We start from the raw sequence: 27713 nt of genomic DNA on the forward strand, positions 1-27713 counted from the left end.
AGTCTGCGCTGAAAGGGACCAGGTTCGAGTCCGTGGATGCAGTGAAAGCAAAAGCGACGCAACTCTTGAAGAGCATAACACAAGATGACCTGCAGCACTGCTTCCAACAGTGGAAAATTCGCATGGAGCGGTGTAGGGATCGGGGAGGGGACTACATTGAAGGGGATAACATTTCGACTGTCTGATTTTTTTTTAATAAAGGGTTAGAGCATGAATCCGGTTTCTTTATTGCCACACCTTGTACGTAACATCAAACTAACTTGTGAGTGACATGAAGCCATAAAATTGAAGTACAAAATACTCGCTCGCCATGTCATAATTGTCATTAGGGTTTCCAAGCACTATACATGACACATGAATGGCAAGCGCTGACGTAACGTGGCTGACTGCGCGTTCTGATAAAGCCAACTACATACGTACGGCTAGGGTGAATCAGGGCACTCAAGCACATAGATAAGGCCTCTCAGCTGAGAGGTACTGTGCATGGACCTGCCAGAAGGCCACACTTTTCGTGGGCCATTATCTCCATAACCGTTCAACTTTGGACATAGGTGTTTTGGGTTATATCGGCATACTTTAACATAAGGAACACCCTCCCGAAGTTTGGTCCATTCCTCCTGGGACACCCTGTATATACATGAGAAAGTAAAAAAATCAATTGTTTTAAAAATCAAAAACGAAAGATAAACTGTATCGTACCGATACGTGCTTCAACTGCTGTACTGCCGCATTGGTACTTTCTTTCAAAAACTGCTCTGTTGCTGACTGAATAGCTGTCTCTGACTGTGGTAACTTTTGTAGGAGGCACTGATGCATTAATTCTGTTGCTTCTTGCATTCTCTCTAATGCAATGCTGCATACTGTACAAACCAGAAAACAGGGCAAAATTAGAATATGAAAGGAAAGCAGAGAACACACTAAAGGGTTATAGGCAAGACAGTGGAAATCAGTAACTTAACAAGAATTATATACCTGAATGACCACAAACTTCAGTCTTTTTAGCACAAACATGACACCACAGAGTACATACATACATGCATAGATACATAATTTCACAGATCCATTGTCTGGAAACCGGACTGGATATTGAATTCGTCAGCAAAATGACATTGCAAAATGCAATCTAGTCTCAACAATTATAAAATAAAAAACACAATAATAAAATAAAAAGCAGTCATATAACAAATCTAGATAATACATAATCTTGGAAAGACAACAATAATGTATTATGCTTGCCTGTATGCCATGTATTCATCTACCGAATAAAATGCATTTAAAATAAGATAATCTTTTAGCCTTTGTTTAAAAGTATTAATATTGTCTTTCAAAGAATATATATTGTATGGCAAGTTATTAAATATTCTAATGGATGAAAAATGCACACTCTTTTGAATGGAAGATAATCTCACAAAGGAAACATGTAGTTTATTATGTCCCCTAGTACTTAATTTGTGTATGCCATTATTCACCTGATACATATCAGGATTTTTGAGCACAAACAAAACTATGGAATATATATATAAACAGGGGACAGTAAGTATGCCCGCTGTCTTAAAGCCTTCCCTACATGAACTCCTTGGCCCTAATCTTAACAAGACTCTTAATGCTCTTTTTTGTACAGTAAATATACTTTTCATTAATGAAGAAGAGCCCCAAAAAATGATACCGTAATTAAGTTGAGCCTGCACATGGGAAAAGTAAACCATACGTAAAACTTGTCCACAGTAAATTAAACAAAGTTAAAGCATAGAAACTAACTTAACCTGTTGCCAAATATGCACTTAACAAAAATTTGTCATCCAAATAGTAGAAAACACTGTTTTACCTTAGTTATCACACTACATATGTCTGCTAGAAACTATGTCAAAACATCACATGGGCAAATGAGGCGAATTACTAGAAACTATAACCTAAACAGAAATATTTGTAGTACACTGGTACTGTAATTATTTTTCACACAAAGCTTGAAAAGAATCTAGTTTTACTACAAATTCCCACTGACCTTAAAATTGCAGAGAACTGGTGGGCTGTTCATGTCAGCCTTTAATACAGCAGAATCAGTTTAAAATCTTGCTCTAGCAGATACCATATAATCCATTCTAAACTATCAGCAATGATGTTTTCTTAGAAATGTTATAATTAGCTCCATGCAGATGAGCCATACTTGAGAAGTTAACAGTTGCTCAGCTACCAAAAAAAATTGCCAACATTTTATGGAATCCAGGGGCTCACTTCATGGAAAATCCAAATGAGGGGAATGAATGGTTCTCACTAACATTTTCACAAACACTTGAAGATAACAAAAAGCCATTTTGTAACTGCAAATGAACACATAACAATAAACTTTTCCAATTAATGACATACCTACTATGGTCATTTTCGGAACAAAAAAGTGCAAGGGTATCTGATACATAATGTGACTTCCAGATAATAATGTACCTGACTATGGTCATTAAAAACAAAGTGCAGATCCAACTATACCCTCACCTAACAGTTTTACCTCTCATACAACAGTTATATGTGCATTACACAGATCCTTCAGATATAAGACAAAGATGTAAAACAAGTCACAATACAAACACGTTCTTGTTTCCAAAACAAATATAAATTCACATACAGATATCTCTGACAGTACAGTATTAGACCAAAGTAATCACACTGCAACATGACAGTTGAAAGGCTGGGATAATGGAGCCAGAAGAAATTGCTCACTGATAAGCACAAACTAAACATACTTCCACAGCTCAAGAAACATGGATTGCAGCAATGGATAAACATGCAACAAACACAGATGCCATGGAAATGATGTCCAATGATGTCCTTTATGTGGTCTGTGTCGAGGCTAAGTAACTAGGTCACTAACATTTATGAGTGGCTCCCATGTGCAGGCAGGGTTGAATACCTCCACTGTAGCCCTGCAAGTTGTAAGAGATGAAAAGGGAACCCAGTGCCTGGGGGTATAACCAGACCACCTTGTTCCCAGCCCTCCGGGTGGGGGAGAGTCTCGAATCTGAGACAGGAAAATGTGGTCATGAGTTCTGTGTGACTCAGACATGAGAATGACTGCGCTTGCAAGGACCAGCAGCAATTGTAAATGATAGACCCATCCTCCCATCAGAGAGGATATTATATAAGGGCTATAACTGCAAATGTTGTTGGAAAATAAAATTCCTGGTTGTGAGTCTCAAGGGGCTTGTCACCAAGACAAACTGACTGGAGGTATACCACCAGTCATAAAGTAACTCTGACTGCAACTCTATGAGTGGCTGTTGAGAGGAAGATGAGGACCAGTCATGAGATGATAGAGTTGGCAACACTGTGAGCATGGAAGCAGAAGGAGTCACTGCTGGGAGCCACTACCAAGCAATGACTAGTCAAGATGTAGCAGACTGAGAAGACTTCGTGTCTGCAGCAGTGGTTGGTAAGTATGTAGATTACCAATAGTGTTATAATTATTTGTAGTTACAAGTTACAAGTGTTCAATAAATCCAATTATCAATCCAAACCCCACATCTAGTCATTTAACATCTGACAACATCAAGGAAGCTTCACCATTATTAATTTAGTAAATTCTACAGAGTATGGGAGAGAAGATACTCTTTTTAAAACTAGTTTAAACAGTTCTATATGATGATTTAATCTTTTGCTGCAGGATGAAGATTACTGAATAACTTAATTCCAGTAGAGTACACTCCATTCTGCCATTTACTGAGGTTAATGACTGGCAAATGGAGCTTGAATCACTGTATCTTGTACCTACCCTGTGTTATCTCCAAATCTGTCTAAAATTCTTTCATGTTGCCAACAGCAAATGATAATAATAATAATTAGAGTATGAATTCTCTGGCTAGAGCAAAAATATTACATTTGGTCTGTAATTGGATATGCAAGATTTTTCACCTTTTATAGATAATGGTTTCGCTTTCTCTGGCCTCGATATCCCCCCCACTCAACTTTCATATGTCTGAACCAATCTTTATGAAACTTGGCAAGTATATTATGGCAACTGAGCCAATCTCAGTGGCATTCCTCATAAACCCCTCCCATCAGTCTACGTGTCTGTACACGTATATCTCCTACTGATGCTTGGCAAAGTCTCAGTAAAGAGTATCCCTCCTGTCTTTGCTAGGCAATGGCTCAATAAACATGTTCCTGCAGCAATGAATACAGAAAATATAAGAATTATTGGAAGAGTCATTTCCTGTGCAGACCATGTCTAATCAAACGAGAGTCTGTAGATCTGTGTACTGTGTATGTCCTTATCATTTCTAGGTATCAGCTGGGTAAAGACATTCCCATGGCAATGTAGAATTGCTGGAGACATAATTTTCTCTGTGGTCCAAGGTAATCGGTTCTTCCCAGAACTTCTTGTTAATATTTACATTATTATATTACATTACATTGCATTGAATTCCATGGATCCAACATTAGTCAAAATGACTGTAGGATGTGGAATATGTCACACAAGAGAAACCAGTGTCTACACACAAGGCTATTTAAAGATACATAAATTATTTTCTAGACAATAGGTATTCATCAACAGAGTAGAATGAATGTGTATTTAAGTATTGTTTCAGTGCTGTTTTAAATCGTGCCTTTTCATTCATAAGACCTTTGAGATCAGATGGCAGGTTATTAAAAATTTTGATCCCAGCATAATATACGCTTTTAAAAGTATGAGAGGTTAGCAATTGGTTTATGAAGACAGTGTTTGTGTCGTGTTAACACTGTGTTCATCTGCATTCGTCTGAAAATGTTCTTCGTTATTTGTAATGAAGTTTATTAATGAATATATATATTCACAAGGCAAAGTTAAGATCTGTAGTCTCTTAAATAGATCTCTACAGGAATTACGGGATTCCTATCATGATTCTAACAATTTTCATTTGCAATGTAAATACCTTTTTACTGTCAGATGAATTACCACAGAAAATTATTCCATACTTCATTAAAAAGTGAAAGTAAGCAAAATAGATTGATTTGAGAGTGTCAGTGTTACTAATATGTAACATGAATCTAACTGCATAACATGCTCTACTTAGCTCTGGAATCAACTGATCGATATGATTTTTCCAGTTTAAATAATTATCAATTTGCAAGCCAAGGAATTTTGTGTTTACTCCCTCTTCTATATATTTATCATTATATCCTATGTTTAATGGATATTGTGGATAGATTTTTGTTATAAATTTTATTATATTTGTTTTTTATAGCTTTAGGGACAGCTTGTTTGCAGAAAACCATTTACTCATTTGCGAAAGAACCTTGCTTGATAACATGCAGAAATCATCTAAATTTTTACCAGAAATTATAACATGAGTGTCATCTGCAAATATTATAGGTATTGATGAGGTCCTTAGTGTAGGAGGGAGGTCGTTTATATAAATTATGAAAAGCAAAGGCCCCAAAATTGACCCTTGTGGAACTCCATGTTTTATTATTCCCCATTTTGAGTAGGTACTTTGGATTGAATTTGATGATTTTTATTTCAATATTTTGTTTTCTATCTGTTAGGTAGGATCTGAACCAACTTAACGTTGTTCCTTGAATGCCAAAAAAATGTAATTCAATTAATAAAATTTCATGATTTACACAGTCAAAGCCTTTGTTAAATCACAGAATATTCCACCAACATGCATTTTTTGATTAATAGATTTCAACACACTGTCTGTTAACTTAAAGGCTGCATTTTCAATGGAAATTCCTTTCCCAAAGCCAAACTGTTCTGGGACTATTATACTGTTACTCTAAAATTAATGGCTTAACCTACTGTGCATAACTTTTTCAAGTACTTTAGAGAAAGTAGTTAGCAGTGACATTGGCCTGTAGTTTGACATAATAGTCTTGTCCCCCTTTTTATATAGTGGTCTTACTATTGAAATCTCAAGACAATCAGGAAAGATCCCTGTGGATAGTGAGTGATTATAGATGTGAGTTAACAGGCTACTGATTAGAGATGCAGAAACTTTTAAAATTTTACTTGTTATTCCATCATAACCTGAAGAGTTTTTGGTTTTGAGGGAATGTATTATACTTTTTATTTTAGTTTCAGTGGTTGGAATGGTTTTAATACCAGGGAATTCTCTAGGAAATGCCTCTCTTAAAAATGAAATGACATTATCTCCCACGTCCTGATGTAAGTTTAGATTTTCTGTAATTGTTAGAAAAAAAGTATTGAAGGCATCTGCAATTTCCCCTGGGTCCTCAACTTTTTCATCATTTATAAGGAGAGATGGTATCTGTTCAGTCAGATGTGATTTTCCTGTTTCATGTTTTATTATATTCCAGGTTGTTTTTATCTGATTATTTGATGTTACTATAAGCCTACAGTAATGCTGCCCTTTAGCCTCTTTTATAACTCCACTCAGGATTTTGCAATACCTTATGTAGTATGCTCTCATGTCAGGATTATTATTGCTCCTACTGTCTACATACAGACGCCCTTTATGTTTACAAGCTATATTTATTCCTTGTGTAATCCAGTGGTTTTTTATATTATTTACACTTTTATTCTGCATAGGAAAACTGGCTTCAAAGATATTTAGAAAAATTTATAATTTGTAATTTTTGAAAACAGTTTCCCACGTTTCATTTTCTAATAGATGTTGAAATTGAGCAATGGTTTCACTATTTATTTTTCTGGTTCTCTGTTTCAAGTGTGTTGAATTTACTTACACAGTAATATTATTTACTGTAAGGAATTGAGCATCATGGTCAGAGAGGCCGTTGACTATAGGAGATGTACAAGAAGAGCTTAACCTTGCATTATCTATAAAGATATTATCAATGGCTGTTCTTGAGGAATTCTGAACTCTTGTTGCAAAATTTCACTGCATGTGACAGACTGTATGTCCTTATTAAAGAGTTTACTTGTTTTTTCTGACTGTTTTCATTTAAATAGTTTATGTGTTCACATATTATAAACTCAGACTTTGGATTGTACAGATATTTTAAAGTTGCATCTAGTTTCCTTAGAAGTTCATTAACTTCTCCTGAAGGGCCTCTGTATAGGCTTAATATAATTAGATGAGATGTTTTTGTTACTAGCTGTATTGCACCAATTTCAAAGTCATGTTCCTTACAGTGATGAGAAATATCAGTTTTACTGAAATGTAGATCTGGCTTAACAAAAATACACTCTCCTCCCCTCTGTAGGCTCTTTCGGCAAAAACTTGAGCCTAACAGGTAACCATTCATTGAGAGGAGCAGCAATTCCTGTTCAACCATGTGATGTTCACTTAGACATAATATGTGAGGGTTTATGTTGCCTATTTCAAAAGAGTGTAGTAATTCATCGCTTTTGCTCCTCAAGCCTCTGATATTTTGGTGAAAGATATTTATCGAATTTAATGTTTCTGCATTTTGCATTCTGGGAAAGATCCTACTGCCACTGACTGACTGAAATGGTAACTTTTTAAAGGGTCAGTACTGTAGCCTCTGCAAGTTTTCTGTAATTTTACTGATATTTCATCATAACCACACTATTTTTTATTTAACATGATTTATTATATTGTCACATATTGTCACGTTACAATATTATTAATTTCATTTGTTGTTGTGGGTATACTCGTATATGTTCAAAAAAATATTTTGGCAGTACTTTTGTTAGGTACTTTGTTGAATCTCCTACTGTTGAGTTTTCTGTCATTGTTCAGTTTCTATAATTATTAAGAAGTATTGAAAGAGTTTGCTATTAGTATAGGAAGTTTTTGTTGTAATCCATCAATTTTAATGGAGTATAATTTTTCTGTACATTTACCTGCTTCTTTTTTCACAGTTTTCCAGACTGCTTTACTTTACTGACTCTAATATCTGCTTATTGTTATGCACATATTTGCCTGCTTTAATGACATAAAACCTTGTAATACTGGTTGCAGTATTTTTCATTATTTGATTGTTACTACAGTGACAATTTATGAAAGATCTTGTTTGTTTATACGATACTTTGATACATTTCACTTTCCATTCATTATTTTCAGACACCGCCTTCTCTGCCTTAGCAAGAGTTGATTTAAAATGTTTTAACATGTGTTTTTTTTTAATTTTTTAATTTAAAAATAATATTTGTAAGTCAAATTTATGTCTTGCAATTATGATAATTTAATATCCATTACAGACACACACACACACACACACACACACACACACACATATATATATATACACACGCACATACCTGCACTCACACATACACACATATACACCTCATTTATCCAATATTCGTCAATTGATGGGTGAATATGAAACATAACAGGAGATGTTATGTTGCACAATACAACTTGAGCAAAAAAGAAAGACATTAAACAATAATATAACAATAACATATATACAGTACATTAATGACAAAGTAAGTACAGAATCTAGTATAACAAAATATGAGTATAAGTGCTTAAAAAGTTGACAATACAGAAGACTACAAAAGCTTAACATGATTAAAAACACTTTTATAAAAAATGAACTAATAGTTTGATATAAACTCTTCTGTAGAATAAAAAAAGTGCAAGATGATAATTCCTTAAAGCAGACATAAAAAGTGCTTATCACTTTTTAGTCTAGATATACTAGGTGGCAATTCATTGAATACTTTAATAGCAGAATATGCATTACCTCTCTGGATAGCAGGTAGTCTAACTAGGGATATGTGTAATTGGTTCTTATATCATGCATTAATGCCATGAGCAGAAGAGTTAGTCTGAAGGTAACGCATGTTATTCACAAAAAACAGCATTAATGAATAATTATACAAACATGGAATAAGTAAAATCTCCAATTTTTAAAAACATTTTCTGCAGGAACTCCATGAACTTAATTTCAATGTAATCCTTAATACATTTTTTAGAATTAGGAATACCTTATGCGCAGAACTAGTGTACCCCAAAATATTATTCCATAATTAACCAAAGAGTGAAAATGTGTAAAATAAACAGTCCTGAAAGTTTGTATATTAAGAATATGACATAATATTCTCCTTATAAAATGAACTGAACTCAGGTTATGTAGCAAAAAATATATATTGGGCTTCCATAAAAGTTGACTGTCCAGTTAAACGCATAAAACATTTATAACATTTTTATAACATTTGTTATGACAAGAAAATTTTCACCAGAGGTTATTAGTAATGAGGAATTCGAAAGATTTGCAGGAGTAAATGTTACTATTTTAGTCTTTTCCATACTTAATGCCAGCTGACTGACCTGCAAACATTTGATGGGGTTATACAGAATGTCATTTAAGGATTTTATTGAGTTCTTCACACCTACTATCGGAAATTAAAATACTTGTCACTGGCACACATATCACATTAGCGTTATCAAATAAACCCGTGAAATCATAATAAAGATGTTAAATAGGAATGCTTCCAATACCAATCCCTGAGGTACACCAGATTAAACAATTTTCCAAGATGAAGAATAATTACATGTACCTGAAAACTTCAATTCCACCCTTTGTTTCCTATTGTACAAGTACAATTCAAACCACTCTCTCAGTAACCCTTTGCCATTGTAAAATTGCAATTTTTTTTAGCAATAATTCTGGATTTACATAATCAAATGCTTTAGTCAGGTCGCAAAAAACATCTGAAATGTATCAATTGTTGTTCCAGGCATTTAAAATAATTTCAGTAAGCTTATGTGTAACATCAAATGTACAGTCCTTTTCTAAAACTATATTATGTAACAAAGATCCTGTCAGTCTGGAACTCTTATTAAACCTACGATAAATCAATAGTTAAATAAAACTGTAAGCAAGGAAAGAGGTCTATGATTAGTTAATTCAAACTTTCTTTCTTTTCTAAATAACAGATTAACAACCGAATATTTCAAATGACCTTGAAATTCACCTACTGTTAAGGATTTATTAAAAATATATGCTAAACGTTTACCAAGGAGTTTCCCACAGAATAAATTCCAACCCTTCCAATATTCAATTTCCGAACTACACCTAAAAATAATAAATAAAAATACTTTTTATGACTACAAATTAAGCATCATGATTAGAGATTCCACACACAAGTTGATAGAAATAGGATCTTTCCTCGAGATGTCTTTAAAGACCATTGTCGATTACTGTATTTGAATAATTCTGAATTTTTACGGCGGAGTTAACTACCATAAACGTTCCTGGAAAGAAATTCGCAATACGTGTGACACAAGGAGTTAACTTGGGGTGGTTTACATTAGGAATTCAAAGGGGCTTTCAAACCGTCTAAAAGTAGTAACACAATAACACAGAGTCAATATTTTTTTGAGGTTTCATTTACCACATTCGCTAACTGTCCGTGAGCTATATCCAAAAAGTTGCATTTCGTATGCTTCTTTCGTACACTCTTCAATTTCTCGTACTTCCATTTTCCCACATTTTTCTCCAGACCTACAAGCCATGGGTCATTGTAATCACGGTAAAAAAGAGTTCCAGGGATAGCAACAAGCGGCAACACGACCGTATCGCCACGGATCGTCACAAACCCAACGGATCACACTACGAACTACAGATCAGAAACTGAATTCAAGGATGAGACATGATGGTTTCTTGCTTCGACCATTTCGATGTAGGTGACATATTCTTCCGAAACCTCTGTTAAAATTCAATGGAGTACACGACGTCGTATCCAAGTATGTTGGATTTATCGTAACCGGCAGTAACCTCCAATTCTACTCAATGCAATGTAACCGTTCAGATGACTCGAGATCATCCTGCCATCTATCGCAAGATTATCACAACTATAAAGACAACTGTCATGATCTCAACCGGTAACACAGTTAACTGCTAGTTGACTCAGACCACCCAACCCCCTGGTTGGGAAACCAAAGGCACGAACAATTTTCTAGCCCTGGTCCGTCACACTTCAGAGAAAAATTTATGTGCACCGGCAGACACTCATCAGTTGAATGTCTATCCACTGATCCATTAAATATTATAGACATTTCATCCATGTCCAAAATCCCTTTTGAGAAATATGTTCCACCATAGGTAGAACAGTTATTTAAAAGCCTTTGACAACTAGGGCTGGATAAACTTGAACATTTTATCCCCTTATGGAAATATATCATAGGTAGAACAGTTTAATATTCTTAAGCGTTTTGGACAGCTGAGGCATCTATTAGGCTGGCTACATTATGGAAAACTAACTTCATTAACTAAAACATCATATGTGGGTAGGGTAAGTTTATTCTGGCCCTTGCCCGCACAGTCATTCTTATTTCTGGGTCCTGTGGAACCCACGACTATATTTCTCTGTCAATCATGAGACTATTTACAAGTATTATGTTTTTGGACATTATCCATCGTCTTGTCTATTTTCTAAAAACTGTCCTGTTTCTTTTTGAAAACACGTTTCGGAGACTGGATTCTGTCCCCATCCTCAGGTAAAACCTACTACTACTCCGGACATAGGAGACAGGGGCTAGCTCCATCTATTGGACCCAACTAGTAGGTTCTACCTGAGGATGGGGACAGAATCCAGCCTCCGAAATGTTGTCTTAAAAAAGAAACAGGATGGTTTTTAGAAAATAGACAAGACGATGGATAATGTCCAAAAACATAATACGAGGGTCATACTGAAAGTCATGAGCAACAATTTTTTGTAAAGTAACATGCTTTAAACCAAATACACCACCCCAATCTACAGGCCTTCCTTTATTTTTCCACATAATTGCCACTTCTTTGTACACATTTCTCCCAGCGTTCTGGGAGTTTGAAAATTCCCCTTCTGTAAAATTCCGTTCCAGCCATCTGAAGACACTGACGCACTGCTTTCTGAATTGCCTCCCTTGTCTCAAAACGTTGTCCATGCAGCTGATCCTTCACAAATCCGAAAAGATGGTAGTCGGAAGGTGCCAGATCAGGGCTATAGGAGGGGTGTAGAAGAACTTCCCACCCCATCCTTGCAATTGCTTTCAATGTGAGGTGAGTGGCGTGGGGGCTAGCGTTGTCATGCAGGATGATGATGTTTCATCCCGGATATTTATTGCGCAATGCACGACGGAGCTTGTGCGGCGTCTGGACATAACGAGCAGCACTGATGGTTTGCCCAGGTTCCAGGAATTCTGCCAGAATAAACCCCTCTGCATCCCAGAAGACTGTGCCCATCACCTTCGCAGCTAATGGCAGTTTTTGCCTTCTTTTTTGATGGAGAATGCAAATGGTGCCATTCCACACTCTGCCGTTTCGTTTCAGGCTCAAAATGGTGAAACCAGCTTTCATCACCTGTCACAATACAGAGCAAAAAATCATCGCCTTCATGTCAATATCTCTACAGCAGTTCTGAGGTGATGGCTTTTTACTGACCTTCGTGATCTTCAGTCAATAACCGCGAGACCGAACGAGCACAAACTTTCCTATAGCTCAAGCTTTCAAACATCTCCTGTACTGTACTGTGCCCTATTCAAAGTTTTTGGGCTATTGTGTCCACAGTCACACGCCTGTCATCTTGAATGATCTCATCCACTCTTTCCTTGCTGCGTTCAGTTGAGGCTGTTTGAGGACGACCGCTCTGAGGCTCATCTTCGATGCTCGTGTTCCCATCTTTAAAATGTTTCACGCATCTTCAAACACTGCTTGCACCCATGCACACACTTCCATAAGCATGCTTAAGTCTCTGGTGAATTTCTGCAGCATGGATTTCCTCTTTCACAAGAAATTCGATGACAGCACGCTGGTGAAACGACATACCGTTGTCGGCCATTATGTTAGGAGTGATACTGCTCACGTGATGCAAGCTACTGACGTCACAAGACACTCAAGGTTAACACAAAAGCTGGCTCCACCTACCACTCTACTCTATTTCGTCTGCTGTTCCCAGGTTGCATGCAAACAAAAGTTGCTCATGACTTTTGGCACGACCTACGTACTTGTAGCAATATACCGTTGTCACCAACTTTTAGATCTTATTATGAGACTATTTCTTCTGTGGATATTCTATATCACTATAACTATAGCTATGTATATCCTGATATCACCGTTTGTTAACATAAGGTTACAAGATGTGCAATAAAAATTGTAATAATACATGTACAGACCTGACATACATAGAGAAGCAGGAAAATAAATGCAACAAACCAAATCCACAAACACAAACGCATATGAATTATCTGAAAATGTTCATGTTGTAACAGTATATATTGATGTAGTTACTATAGGATTCTGACGATGGTGTATAACACACTGATATATTGGGTTTCTGGACTTTATCCATCGTCCTAGTTTTTAAGATAACAAATAAAAACACGACGTTTCGGAAACTGGATTGAGGCCAGTGATTGAGGCTAGCTCTTTCTAACGGACCCAACAGAATAGGTGAGGTCCAGTGATTGAGGCTGGCTCTTTCTAATGGGCCCAACAGAATAGGTGTTCCCCTTCTCCTTCACCTGAGGACGGAAACAGATCCAGTTTCCGAAACGTCGTGTTTTTATTTGTTATCTTAAAAACTAGGACAATGGATAAAGTCCAGAAACCCAATATATCAGTATATACTGATGTTCTTTTTTTTTTAGACAAAAGAATTTAGGCAGGACCATAAATATAAAATTGTAATCAAAAATATGGAAATAGAGAATGTTAAAAATATAAACTTTTTGGGGGTAGTAACTGGCAGTACCTTGAGCTTGGATATTTATATTGATAGAACCTGCAGTCAAATTGGCCACAATTTATTTATAATAAACAGACTTGCTAAAATACTCATCCTCAAGGGTAGAATTTTATATTATGTTTCGATCTAATCCTTTCTAACATATGGAACTGTAGTATGGGGACACAGTGCTAAGGCACATACTAAAAGAATTTTTATTCTTCAAAAAAGAGCAGTACGGTACACTGCAGGGTTAAAACTTTTAGAATCATGCAGATAGTTTTAAACAACTTAAAGATTTTAACAGTATATTTGTTGTACATACAACAAACCATCTTATATGTAACTAATAAGTGTAACTGCATGGTAAATAAACAAGTACACACACACAATACAAGAAACAACAATGACTACCATAAATTGGTGCAGAACTTAGAATTTTATAATAGTAAATCTTCAGTTGCTGGTTGTATCTTTTATAATAAATTACCTAATAATATAAAACAACTTGAAAATGAAAACCAGTTTATAAGGGAACTAAAGAATTTACTCATTGATGGGTGTTACTACTCAAATGAAGACTATATGAATGATGAATTCTTATATACTGGATAATGATACAAGCTAGATGTAAACAATCATTACATATTTTGTTAGTTTATTGGTTAAGAATTTATTGTATTTTTGCTAATTTTATAATTTATATAAGGTGACATGTTCTACATCAATGTAATCTGATCTATAGGATTAATAAACATGAACGAATGAATGTATACTAAACAGTAGCACCATCTGTGTGACAAAAATTGAACCCCATAAATAAAACTATATTGAACTCAGCAATGAGCTGCTAACCTCACTGCTGATGAAGGGAAGCCATACAGGAGAAATAACCAAAGTGAGATGGCTCAATAGATTGGTTATGCACACCATATGGGCTGATTCATTTTATTTCCGATATCTGCTGTTACAGTTTTCAAAATCTTTGCTTCATCCCTGTCTACCTCTCGACCTTTTTCATATGCATGTTGGATTGGTTTTGATTTTTCTAAAAGACCGTCCTTAAGATTGCGCTTATGTGCAGAGATGGACGGCTAGCTGTCTACCTGTTTCACCAATGCAGCTTCTGCCACATTCATGGAGAATGTTATGAATGAAAAATGTGGATCTCCTTCAAACTAGTTCTCATGAGTGAAGTCCTAAGAATGTGGTTTGTTCTGAAGATGGTCCTAATGTAACAACTCCCTATAAATTTGCACTTTCCTGATATGCCTTCACACTGAGGATATACACAGAGCCAAGAGGCTTCTCCTCTTTATCTGGATGACTACTACTATCCTTGCAACAAATAACTAAGTCAATGAAACCTTGGGAATAACCAGTGAGCTGAAGATTATGTCTCAGGCTGTCACTTTCACTGAACACAGCTTGCCATTCTTGGCACACAGCAGAAGCTCTACTATGGAGACTCTAAATTAATGCCCTTTTAACATGCAGGAGATGATTAGATTAGTTCAGATATCAGTCAGTGTGGATGAGTTTTCTAAAAACTTTAGTGGTCAGTATCATCCATTTCCCGATGACCAGAACATCCAGAAAAGGCATATAATGTCTAATTATACTCCACAGTAAGTTGAAGTTCTTAGACTACTGAGGTGGTTGAAGAAATTTTGTAACACATGGACTATGAGGCCAGATTACTGTCATCTACATACTGGAGCCACAGTGATGGTTTGCATTATGCTCAGTCAGTTTCTTAAAATTCTGCATTAAGATGCCAGAAGATAGCCTCCCAAAGCCATGCCATGTTTCTGATGAAGAACTTATCTCCCACCTGAAAGTTGGTTAACAAACTTCCAGCAGTTCTATGATGGCTTTGACCTGCAAGACAGACCGCTCCACCTATGTATGACTGTCGTGGAGCATATTCATGATGACTTGCAGGGCATCAGTGACTGGTACAATAATGAAAGACTAACAAATCAAATTTGACGAGGTTATCTGGACTCTGAAGGTTTAAAGATTTCAACAACTGCATGAAGTGGCCCAAATTCTTTATAAAGGATTTCTATTTTCCAGCAAGAAGACTCAGTACCTTATAAAGCAAAGGGAACCAACAGAGCTTGCTGTAGGTCTCAAAGCAATGTCTGGTTTGTGAATTTTTGGATGATCACAAAAGTGTGGAGGCTTGCTGTGATATGATGTTATATGCTGGGATGTGTGTTTGTGATTGCTGCTGAGAGACAGAAGAAACGTTCATATAACATTAATGTTTTAGTTGTGCCGTAATTTTGAGTGTTGTTAACGGTTTCAGTGGTTGGTTCACAAAGCAGGTAAAAACTGTCTTCATATTCACTTGGCATTAAAAAGAAAGAATCACAGTTTTTGTCCTGAACCTATAAAAACATTGTTTTTTTTTTCATTGTCAACTCTATGTTGATATCTCCAGAGCAGGCAAAGTCAAAAACATCTTCATCTTGGCCCCAGATCACAAAACAAGCAACACTGCATATCCTGAAGCCCTATGCCAATAATAATAAATTAATATTTACAAAATTCATTATTATAAGCATAACAGAAACATAACAATGCACATTTTTATGGGCAAGTTGACACTGTCTTCAGTAACATGATTCACAATTGCGCATTTCTGAAAGAACACGATGTGGTTGTGATTACTATGTGGGATAGTGAAGAATTGTTCATATAAGATGACATTTTTAATGTGCTGTGTTTAACCAAAATGGAGACCAAAACTTAACTCAGGCAGGGACAGGTTCTCGCAGCTAGTCATGAATAAAACAAAACAAACATAACGCATTCACTCCAAGGAATGTAGAAGAGTTTCATTACTATTTGCCTCTGGATAGATTTACATCCACTGGCAAAGCATAAAACCCCATTATGTATTGCAGAACAACATGCACTAATCACAACACAGTTTAACACAGGACCTGAGATTCTCACAGCAGTGGGTATGATAAGTTTTATCTTCTAGGGCTCCTTTGGATGCCATATATTCCCCTAAAATATCGACTGATTTTCACCAGATGAGGTAGTGTTACCTGCCACTAGTCATACCTACCTACCTACCGATGCCTCTGTGACATTTTTCTGATTCCAAGATTCTCACTTTTAGGCTTCATGGCATACTGAACCCTCCTTAAGGCTGCTCATCCCAAGAAGCCTACATGTCCTCTCATTTCCTCCACTCCAAGACCACCATTGCAAATGGTGGCCATACTGGCTCCAACTTCCCACCTTCCATCTAGGACATTGCCTTACCTTCATATGCTGTAGAACTGGTTTCACATCATTATCATCCAGCTCTCCCTCCTTAGGGCATTACATTCTGCCAACCATGGTCCCCTTGTGGATGCACCTGTCAGTGTACTTTTGCCACCAGTAGTCTCTAGCCATCCCAACAGACACCTACTTTTGGGGTGCTGACCAGGCATTCTTGTCCTGGGCACTCCACCTCAGTACCTGGCCTTAGATCCCATTCATGCTACGCTATCTACTGCTGCCTGAGGGTCTTCCAGCCATGCTATCACAACTTTTCCATATTGCTGCTGCCTTCCAAATAGGGGGAAGAACACAATCATGCCCTTAGGTGCCACAATGGCACCTGTTCCTTGCCTGTGCATGGTACACAGAGCCCCAAATCCAATGAGGGATTATGAGCGCACAAGTCATCAGCCCCTGGATGAACTTGTCTGAGATTCTGGTAATGAACATTTAAGTTGTCAGAGGTGCTGCCCCAGACTCAGTTCCATCAACCCTTCCTTCAAGATGAGCAGGGTCTAACCCCGGACAACATATGCTGGATGTACAGCCAAATCATTTCCCTCTCAGGCAGTCCTGCAATGATGTCTGGCCTGGTGATCGTAACTGATGTCTGTGTCAATGCTCAGGAGATACAACTTGTCTCCTCTGTGGTCCTTGGCATTTAAACTACTGTTGCTACCCTTTGTCGACATGGGCAGTATGTAAGGAGTAGGTGGGAGTGAAGGTACCAGTACTTTCTTGGTGCCATACCTTACTCACCTCTCTGGTTCCAGCTGACCTCCACTCAGACAATTCTTCTGGGGGCATCCCTATCAGCGGTCTCTCCTAAGATGGCCAACACCTCCATACTTCCAGAATACAGGTCATCCAGTCCTGCTGCACTCAGTCGCTGATGACTGGATTCGTATGGATAATCCAGTCCTCACTACACACAGCCGTGACGGTGGAATATCTGCCACCTTCACAGCACATACCCTCAGGGACTGGCTGAGGGCCTTGTCCAATACTCTCTTGCCACCCATGAGGAGAAAGAAGTTCATTTCTTGGTCTGTTATCATGTCAACATATGTACAAGCTGCCTCCTTGTGGATGAAGTACTAGGTAGCCCACCAAGAAAAGGGTTGGCCAACTGCTCAAACTCTTGCAGGGACTTGCCAATCAACTAGGTCCTAGCTTTTGGCTGGGAATGAAATGCCACGTTGAGTTGGTAGTCTCTGCAGCGGCCCTTGGGTACCTCAACAATGTCTTCATACTTTGTTTCTGTATGGGCACTATGAAGGCCACTGGTAATGTACCACTGCAGGGCCACCAGAGGAGTGCGGCTTTCTCCCATCCTGTCAGTTGTTATGCTCCAACAATGGCCTTAATTGGAAACGAAAAACTCAAGGACATAGACCAATCAAATCTTGTTTGCTTTATCTTATCCGCCATGGTTGCTGTGTTCCTGATACATTCATGTCCCACGTGGGCTTCAACTTCTACCAGTTGGGTTCTGAACTCCCTCTATGTGGCTTTTACCAGTGTCCTAGCTTGTATATTGTTACCATGTCCCTTGGATCTCCATGGCAAGTTCTTCACAGAGAATCTGAGTCCATTTATTTATAGATGCCTTCACCACTTGCACATCCAGTTGTGTCCCCTGAATCCGAATGCTGAATTCCTCATGGAGGTCCTGGGTCCACTAGTGAGCAGATGGCAGCACACCTCCATCCACTTGTTGATGGTGTTCTCAAATTCTGACCAATGATGTTTACCACAGCCTCCAAATTTTCTTGGCTGTATGACACCCTTCATCTTCAGCTCTTATCATTTCTTGGCTGGCCTTATCCCCTGCATGGTGGCCAACAGACATTCCAGGCTGTACCCCATGATAAGCTGTCATGTCAGTTCCACATGTAATCCCAATCAAATTCAATAGTGCAGCATTACTGACACCATTTATCACATGATAGTGACTAGACACAAGGTTAGGACTGACAATTGGATTTGCTGGACATGGAATTGACACAGTTCACAAGTACACACTATCATATCATTCTTCGTTACTGGCTCTGTTAAAATTGAAGAGCCCTTCTTAACTTTCAGAAACCTGTAGTTACTATAGGATTCTGACAATGGTGTATAACACACAGAGATATTGGGTTTTCGGACTTTATCAATCATCCTGGTTTTAAGATAACTAATAAAAACACAACGTTTCGGAAACTGGATCTGTTTCTGTACTCAGGTGAGGGGAAAAACACTTATTCTGTTGGGTCCCTTAGAAAGAGCTAGCCCAGAATAGGTGTTCTTCCCCTCACCTGAGGACGGAAACAGATCCAGTTTCCGAAACGTCGTGTTTTTATTAGTTATCTTAAAACCAGGACGATTGATAAAGTCCGAAAACCCAATATCTCTGTGTTTCAGTACCTTTATATTAAACCCCTTAATTGAGCCTCTTGCTTTCAAAATGATTACAATATTTGAACATTGCTGTTCACATAGATGAAACTTAACTAATTTAAGAAAAATGAAAGTTCACATATTTATGATTCATATGAACTTAATCCTGACCTCAGGTTTTTGTGGCCTGTCTGATGTGTACATTTGACTTTTGGGTTTGGGACTACAGCATGTGCTGCAAAACTGCAACAACTTCAACATACAATGTGGCTCAAGCCCAATCACCGAATTTATGCTTTACATAAAATGAAAATGATGGTTAATTTAAACTCAAGCAAACAACATTTTTCACTAAAGATTTTTATTATTTATTACTCAAGTGATAGAAATCTTAATGAAAATTTTAATATTTCAATAATATATTTTTTTGCTTGTTGAGGGCCGCACATAAACCACTGTGCAGAATTGCGAAGTTCATTTTTATACAGTTCTTGTGACAATTAATTAGTTGTTAAAGAAGACAACTATAGTGTGTAAAAAAACTTTTAATAAAATGTTCAGTCAATAAAATTGCCTTACATACTTTGGCCCTACAGAATAATCTTCAAAGACTCGTGTAATAAATGGAGACTGTTTAGCAGCACATTTAAAGTTGTATCTAAAAGTCTTAGACATGATACTATATACATTTCTTCTTGCATGTACTAAAGAGAAATGTATATAGTACAATATCTAATACTTTTAGATATAATTTTAAGCATGCACACAAGTACAAGCCTCCGAAGATGGTCCTTTCGGTCAAAAACATGCAAGCCAATTATTCCAACTGAAAAATTCAGTGAAAGTTTGGTGCAATTAGTGGCTGTCTTGTTCCTTAAAAATTAATACCAGTGTAAGAACTGAGGTGTCACATTATAAGACTTCAGAAATATAAATTTATCTATTCACCGTCAATCCCAAAGACTATGCGCTCAGAAGAGATAAGGTAACGTAATGTTAACAGTCAAAGGATTACAGTGAACATTATTTACATATATTCTACAAGACAACCTGTAGCTGAGAAAGTTTAATTTTATATGAGCTCTGAAAGTCTAATTGTGTATATGTGAAAGTGATTTGACTTTCTTGTGTCCTCCATCTTTAAATAATCCTTCCACTGTTAGCAAAAAATACATCCACATGTAGAAATTCAGTCAACTGTACAATAATTCGTCTCTAAATATACATGCCCATGCCCATACCTGCGTGTCCCCCCCCACACACACACACAAATATGTATTCATTTATGGTGGAATTTCCCGCTAAAATCTGAAGTTACAGTACTTTCTGTTTGGAGGAACAAAATGAGTTTTCCCACCTGGATGAAATGTTCCATTAACAGTGGAAGGGTAAATATTAACCTTCTCAAATCACACAAACTACTATAATTAAGCCATTCTCAAGTACAGAATTTGTTTCTTCATAAGACCATTTAAGAATGCCAAGATGCATGAAAGATTTGGAAACAAAAACCACCTTTTGGAGAAACCCAGTTTCACAGTACTTGTACATCAAGGATCCTCTTGAAGTAAAAATTTAATATGAATGTTTGTAATAATATTACTGTTATTAATACTCTTGGTTCACAGACTTCTTTTATACACGTCAAGGCCGTGCATAAGAAATGTGCAAAATTTTAATGTCTAACACTGAAATAATCTGTTATAATTCTGTTAACAAACCAAAGGCTCATAACAAATCCACAAAAAGAAACATAAACTAGTCTGACTACTTCTTAAATATCAAATTACCTCTAAATCTATCATTAATCTATGCAATTACTATATGGTTATGTAGTAGCCTATGCTTCAGGATGATAAATTTCTCTCTTATCTGTAGTTAGCTTCAATGTGATCTTTCTCAAGAGATTGAGAAATGTGTTTGTTTTTGTTGTGTTGAATTGCTAAAACATAGAATCAGCTCCTCACTTCATCAAAAAAAAAGTATACTGCAATGGAATATAACACTTTCTATTTTCAAAACGATGCAGCATGACAATTATACATAATTATTGTCTCCCCTTCTTGTTATTAAATAAGTTGTATGGCTCTGTGCATTATCGTTACCATCTACATCATCACCACCATGACAGAACACAGCTTGATAAACACCATTTATCTTCAAACTTCTCATTATATATTCACAGTTCCACTTCATGTGGAAAGCAGTACTTTGATTAATTTAGGTCTGGACACATTTTTATCACAAACTTCCACTGTTTAACTACTCACCACGCTTAACTTCACTTAATCTACTTTCACCACGCTGTAGATTTTCCTTACAAACCAGAAGCATGCAAAAAAGCCTATGGTTCCTGGAAAGTAGAATATTTCAAGTTACAAGCCAACATCTAAGAATGTTACATTATATTCACAACTAAATAATAATCTCCAAGGTACAGGGTTTGCTTGGAAACCTGCAAGTCAAGAAATTCCCTCCTTTTATAGCACCCAAAGATTCATCACAGTGTTCACAAAAGCACATTGGTAAAAATAAGCAAATTAAATCCAGTCCATACCTTTACATCCTGTCCTTACTAAACTTTTATTCTGATACATCCTACCATCTATACTTACAATGGTTCATAATATAATGCACCTTTCTCCTTAAAAGTTCTACACGCTCAATCTATTACGTCCTCTTTCCTATGTCCTGAGCCCTTCCTTCTCAAACATCATCCATGTTCTTCCCTTAATTTTTTGACAGTAAAAACTAACAAAATGATATAAAAACAAATGACTTAACAATTTACAGCATCCCTTTAAATTATATACTTGGCATATTAATAATCCATAAAAAGCCTCCAAAGTCAAGAACCAACCTCAAATTCAGTGGGAAATGTCTTAAATAGATAATACATGCAAGAAATTAATTCTAAATTTAATTTATGCCTCTAAAGGAGTCTATCATGGGTGCAATGTAATGTTTTGTGCGAGATCTTTATGTTTCAACACTAGACAAAACATCATTTCATCCTTGTTCTGATGGCTAGAAAATAAAGACCAAATTCTCAAAATCCCAATACTTACAAAACATATCTTTAATAAATTAACATAATAAATAATTGACCCAATCAATAAACATACATATAATACAAAAAGGAAAAGGGGAAGGAAAGAAATGTAAGAATGCTGATTATTATTCATTTTGCCTTCAGCAAATACAAGACCTTTGTTATCAATTCTCATATTTCTTGCAAAGACTGCTATTATATCTTTACATACTATCTTCAGTAACACAAACAAAGTCATTATGAATAAAACTGCACATATCTGACAGTGAATATTTTACTCATTCAGCATTAATGGTATCTTTAATTACACATATATTCATGCAACATGACCCCTGTTGTATTATACATTTGGCAACCTGGTAAATAACATTTTCGTGTCCAAAAAGGGTATTAGAAATTCAGTATGTTAAAATTAATTATGGTGCAGGAGATGAGCATGGAGTGGGAGAGGGAGGCCATGTTGCCTCGTCTGAGCAAAATACTGAACCCCCCAATTTTTTTTCAATTTCATTAATATTTCAGAAAAATGTCTAGGGCACATCAAGGATGACACCTACAAACACTATCAGTTGAAAGTTCTTGCCCCAAGTATGGCTGAGTTTAGTTGCAGTGTAGTGCTATGTGTCCAACAACGAAACAATCATAAAGCACTGAGTGATGTGAGTTAACCTTTAACATATGGACTTTTAAATTGCCGGGAGCCCTCTGCGGCCGGTATTTAAATCGCCCTAATTAATTAACATTGCAAACTTTCAGAAAAAATACATATTTTCCGTTCTACGCAACACAGAAATACGAACTAAAAACAGCCTGAAAGACAAAATTTTCTACATATACTCAAAAGAGCAATTTTTACAAACGAAAATTAACTGTGATTATTTTGTCATGAAATGCAAAATAAAATCTTTATTATATATGTTATGAAATTCCAAATTTCTTCAACCTTGAATCATGGTGATATTTTAAATATAGTCACACTATATACAATAATATTTTGTTCAGACTGTACACGAGTTTGAACTGCGTCAGTTCACAGTTTACGTTACACTCTGATGCGCGTGGCACTTCTCGAAGCAGTCCACCTCACACAGAGTGACACCAGCCTTTTCACAATAGAAGAGAATGCTCCAGCTTTTCTTATATAGCGAAACACACGACGTCTTTGTTTCCTTTTGGTTGGCCGGTATTGTGAATGTTTCACCTCCAGTCAACTCAGTTGGGCCCCCCGATAACTTTGGCCTCCCCTCGAGAAACGCCACTGACTGTGATATTCAGCTTGTGCGATTGAATAATCATCTTGGGGGAGGGGGGTTTCTAGCAAAAGCGAATAAATTATGTTGACTGACAAAGCGACACTCTCACCTGTTAGTAATACTCGCAAAATATTGATGCAAAGTAACTACAATACTAGTAGAAAACGAGTGTCAGTCTGACACTGATACCGAAAGTCACAGTGGTGAACATGCCTTTTACTCACAAAGTAATACTGGCTCAGTGGGTTTATACCTCTTCCAAGACACAAAATAAAAATTATATATAAAGAAATATGACAGTCTGACACTGACTTCCTGACTGATAATACGCCACTCAAAACCAATCCTTGAATGCGTCACACTTCCTTGAAAACTCTGGAAGCACTCATATGCAAGCGCCGATGTATATTTCATCAGTTCTCGAAACAAAACTGGGCCATATCTGGCTGACCAGGTCATAAACAGTCATATCTAAACGTAAATAGTTTCGAAACCAGTACCGTGATAAACGATTTCTTTGTTCAGAGCTGAAGGAATGAAGTACTGACATGACCTCACGTAGAATTGTTTTGGTTTCAAACCCAAGGTCAAACTGTCAGCACTCCCAAAGAGAGCACGAGTACCGTGTTAGATATACATAACATTCAGCCAACTAGGGGTGCTGCTTGCTGTTAGATATATCTAACATTTGGCCGTTAAAGGTTAAGCCACTGCAGTCTAGTAATGAGTCTGGTTACAGTAGCAAGTTCAGTTTTCAGTTCAATGGAGGATAAGAAAGAAGACAAAAGAAGAGCTCAGTAGCAGTAGTAGTGGTATGCTGAAGTGACGAGTGGATAAAGACTGACAACAAGAAGAGTAAGTTGTTACAGTGGGACATTAACTGCCCCAAATAATGACAAATGTTATGATAAAACTTCACACAGATATACAATTATAGCTGAACTAGTTTATGATATATTTATTAAAACTCTTAGTTTTCAAGGTTTTTGAAATAGGGGAAAACTTGATCTTTGTCTGTGAGCTGTGCTGTAAATGTAAAAGTAGAAAAAGTAAAGCTATCCCTGTAACAGGCCGTGAAGGCCCATAGGGTTGTGAGACGGTGAGGGACCCACACTATCTAGACAATCGGCTCAAAGATGGCGGTAAGGTTGTCAGCCTTATGCACCGGCCGTGCTTTACTCCCCAGGAAATTTATTTCATTCCTGGTACCCATTTTTCTTAGAGGCTGAAAAAACCCCAAGGCCTAGTGCAGCTGGAAGGATTAGGTTAACTGAAAAAATCCAACGACCTTATCAAGACTTGAACCCGCGACCTTCTGGCTTGTAGCAGAGCCCTTCAACCGTAAATATATAAGATCCAAACATTCTCAAGTGAAAGGCACTATGTAGCATGCTAAAACTAATAACTTACCTGTTAACAGAAAGAAGAGGAAAACCATGATGAGTGTGTATCCAAAATAAAGGAACGTAGAAGTAGTATCTTCAATGTTGAGCTTCGTGACAAAGTAATGGATACAATATACAAACAGGTAGAAGGCAGTAAAACCACTTGTGAGGAAACTTCGCCACCACCAATGATAATCCTGGAAACAATACTGTTACTCACTACTGCTACCAACACATCTTAATGCATTATTTTACACTTTCAAATTTAAGAACATGAAAAAAGAAATAAATATAAACTCATGAGAATATGCTCAGGAAGGGTAAAAAAAATAAGGCTTCAGTTTCTAATACCCCAAAAAAGCTAACCAATATTAATACACTAGTAATATTAAGCATGATAATGAACATGAAACAGAAAATCAATCTGTACATATATACAATATTCTAAAATTATCATCTTCCTGATTTGTACTTATATGTAGAAATAATAAAACATATGAACACGTTGCTTACAACAGTCTGTATCTCAAACAAGATAATTCTTATTAACACTACAGTATATCTTTATATACGCAACACTTGTGGCATGTACACTATTGAATCTATATTTCACAGTCAATTTACATCTAGCGGTTAATTTCAGAAATAACAGATGACAGTCACTGTCCTTCCAACTGAAACATTGTGAAATGGGCAACATCGCAAGCAGCCACCGATGAATTTTAGCAACAGAAACTCCTCCAGTTATGAAAAGCATTATATGACCTTCAAATCTACCTGTCCCACTGTAATACTGAATAAAAAAAAATTGAATGCTGAAATTCATACTTCAAACTGATGACAGATCCATGCAGAATGGAGTGCTTATAAAACAAATTCACCTGCAATTTCTCTTTTTAATTTTATCAAAACTTCCAAGTACTTGTGCAATATACATCATAGTTCTTGTAAACATGATACAATCATTACACGTGAGAAATGTATTGAGTGAACGGAACAACCACTGAACTGGATTCTCAAGAAATCTGCTTCATGAATTCAGCTCAGTCTAGTAACCAAATAAGAATATTAAATTCCCATTCATTTGTTTCCTTCTTATTTGTGGATATTTATCCATATGAAGTTTCCAATGGAGACACAGCACAGCAAGGAAACATCCAAAATCAGTGGCAAAAAAGAGTAAAAAAGACTGCTAGCAGGTAAGGTTATGCTTTCAATTTTTTTTTCTTTTTTTTTTTTTTTTTTTATGGATGACCTGTTTATTGCAATTATCAACAGCCAGCATCATTTTAGTCTCAAAGTCAAACTGAGGTACTCCACAAACATCCTCGACTTCAAGGAGAGTGTGTGCTGTTCTTCTGCAGGATAATACCCACCCTTCCAGTGCTCAATTAACCCAGCAGACAACCATCGAAATGGGCTGCAAAGTACTGCCTCATCCTGCCTAGCCTGGACTTACCATGTGAGTTCAATTTGTTTCAACAAAGAAATGAGCACTGTGCAGGAAGCATTTTGCTGATAATGATGAAGTCAAAAGAAGTTTATAAGACTGGATCCAACACCAAGTCAAAGAATTCATTACCACTGGGCAATGCTTGTTATGGGAGACTATACTGAAAAACAGTGACAGTTTCGATTTTTCAATGAACATTATTTAGACATCAGCTTTTGTATATATACTTACTCAATTACTCTCATATTAAGAAAGCAAACTAGAAATTAAGTTACCTCTGCACACAAATGAAAGTAGCAGAGCAGGATTGTTGTTTCTGAGCAAGTGATAACAAGTATGATGAATACCAGGAACAAAAAGCCAAACATGTAGTACATCTGACTTGACCTGCAAATACAGAAATTATGGTTCAAAACACAGTCTGTCATTTATGTTCATATAGCTTATATGCAAGATCACACCTGAACCTACAGCACAGTAGTTAGTAACATCTCCAAATGCCCTGGACAGGTACTGGTCTCTATCCATCTACTTTTTTGGAAGATGCACAAAAAATCCTATCTTAACCTCATCTCCCGCAAATATACATCCAATTTCCATTTCTCATTTTTAATCTAACTTCAGGGGTAACTGGTTCATCATTCTTTGTGAAGTGAATCTGTAACATGCTCTTTCCAGTTTTGTAAACATTTGTGGATCCTGTCAGTTATTTAACTCATATTCAACACCACCAGTTTCTTAAACTGGGATATATTTATTCATGGAAATAAAAACTAGAACAAGTTTTTAACAAATAGTATACTACCACATGTTAGTGACTAAACACAGGGTTTGGATTGATAACTTGATTTACTGGACCCTTGTAACGAATAACTACAAATAACTGTAACAATATCATTAATTTACACTGCACAGATCACTGCAAGTACAGCACACATAAGTCTTCTGTTTCTTCACTAGTTGTTGCTAGATAGCTGCTGCTAACAATACAGCTCAAGACTGCGAATTGCTACCTCTAACCTCTAACTGGCTCTTGATACAAGATGGTGGTCTTCCATAGTCTTTGCATCAAATGAACAGAAAACACTGCATCCAATGGTTCATCTATTGTTGCATGTTAATATGCTGCCATGAACATACGTTTACAGCGCACTTGCCTAGCAATGGCTGCATCTATTCATTCCACTGTTATGACTTTCAGCTGTTATGTCACAATATATATTGTTGTAAGTAGACCTGTTACTAGGTAACTGCCTGTACACGCACAACAGAGGAACATGTCACATCATGCAAAACAACAGAGAGATATTTCAAATAGTGTTCTCTGTGG

General features: G+C 36.7%; 2 protein-coding genes across 4 annotated transcripts in view; both read right to left on the reverse strand.

Annotated features, from left to right (window-relative positions):
- Positions 1-10418, reverse strand: part of LOC111868572 (protein MIS12 homolog) — a 21008-nt gene extending 10590 nt beyond the window's left edge. The window contains exons 1-2 of one of the 2 annotated variants that reach the window (XR_004513458.1): positions 10262-10418; positions 700-860 (exon numbers count right to left, since the gene is read on the reverse strand). Coding sequence is in view for 1 of the 2 variants with exons in the window: in XM_023859337.2 (XP_023715105.1) it covers positions 700-860; positions 10262-10382 (282 nt within the window). In the remaining variant the exon portion in view is untranslated. The remainder of the gene's footprint in view (positions 1-699; positions 861-10261) is intronic. The other variant, XM_023859337.2, reaches the window with a different exon arrangement.
- Positions 10419-20343: 9925 nt separating this feature from the next.
- The window catches only part of LOC111868555 (transmembrane 9 superfamily member 2), a 42653-nt gene continuing 35283 nt past the window's right edge, over positions 20344-27713 (reverse strand). For both annotated transcript variants that reach the window (XM_023859307.2, XM_033753094.1), the window contains exons 13-15: positions 26659-26770; positions 24956-25127; positions 20344-21593 (exon numbers count right to left, since the gene is read on the reverse strand). In XM_023859307.2, the coding sequence (XP_023715075.1) occupies positions 21526-21593; positions 24956-25127; positions 26659-26770 (352 nt within the window). In that variant the 3' untranslated portion in view covers positions 20344-21525. The remainder of the gene's footprint in view (positions 21594-24955; positions 25128-26658; positions 26771-27713) is intronic.

The sequence above is a fragment of the Cryptotermes secundus genome, unplaced genomic scaffold, assembly GCF_002891405.2.
Source record: "Cryptotermes secundus unplaced genomic scaffold, Csec_1.0 scaffold330, whole genome shotgun sequence".
Lineage (NCBI taxonomy): Eukaryota > Metazoa > Arthropoda > Insecta > Blattodea > Kalotermitidae > Cryptotermes > Cryptotermes secundus.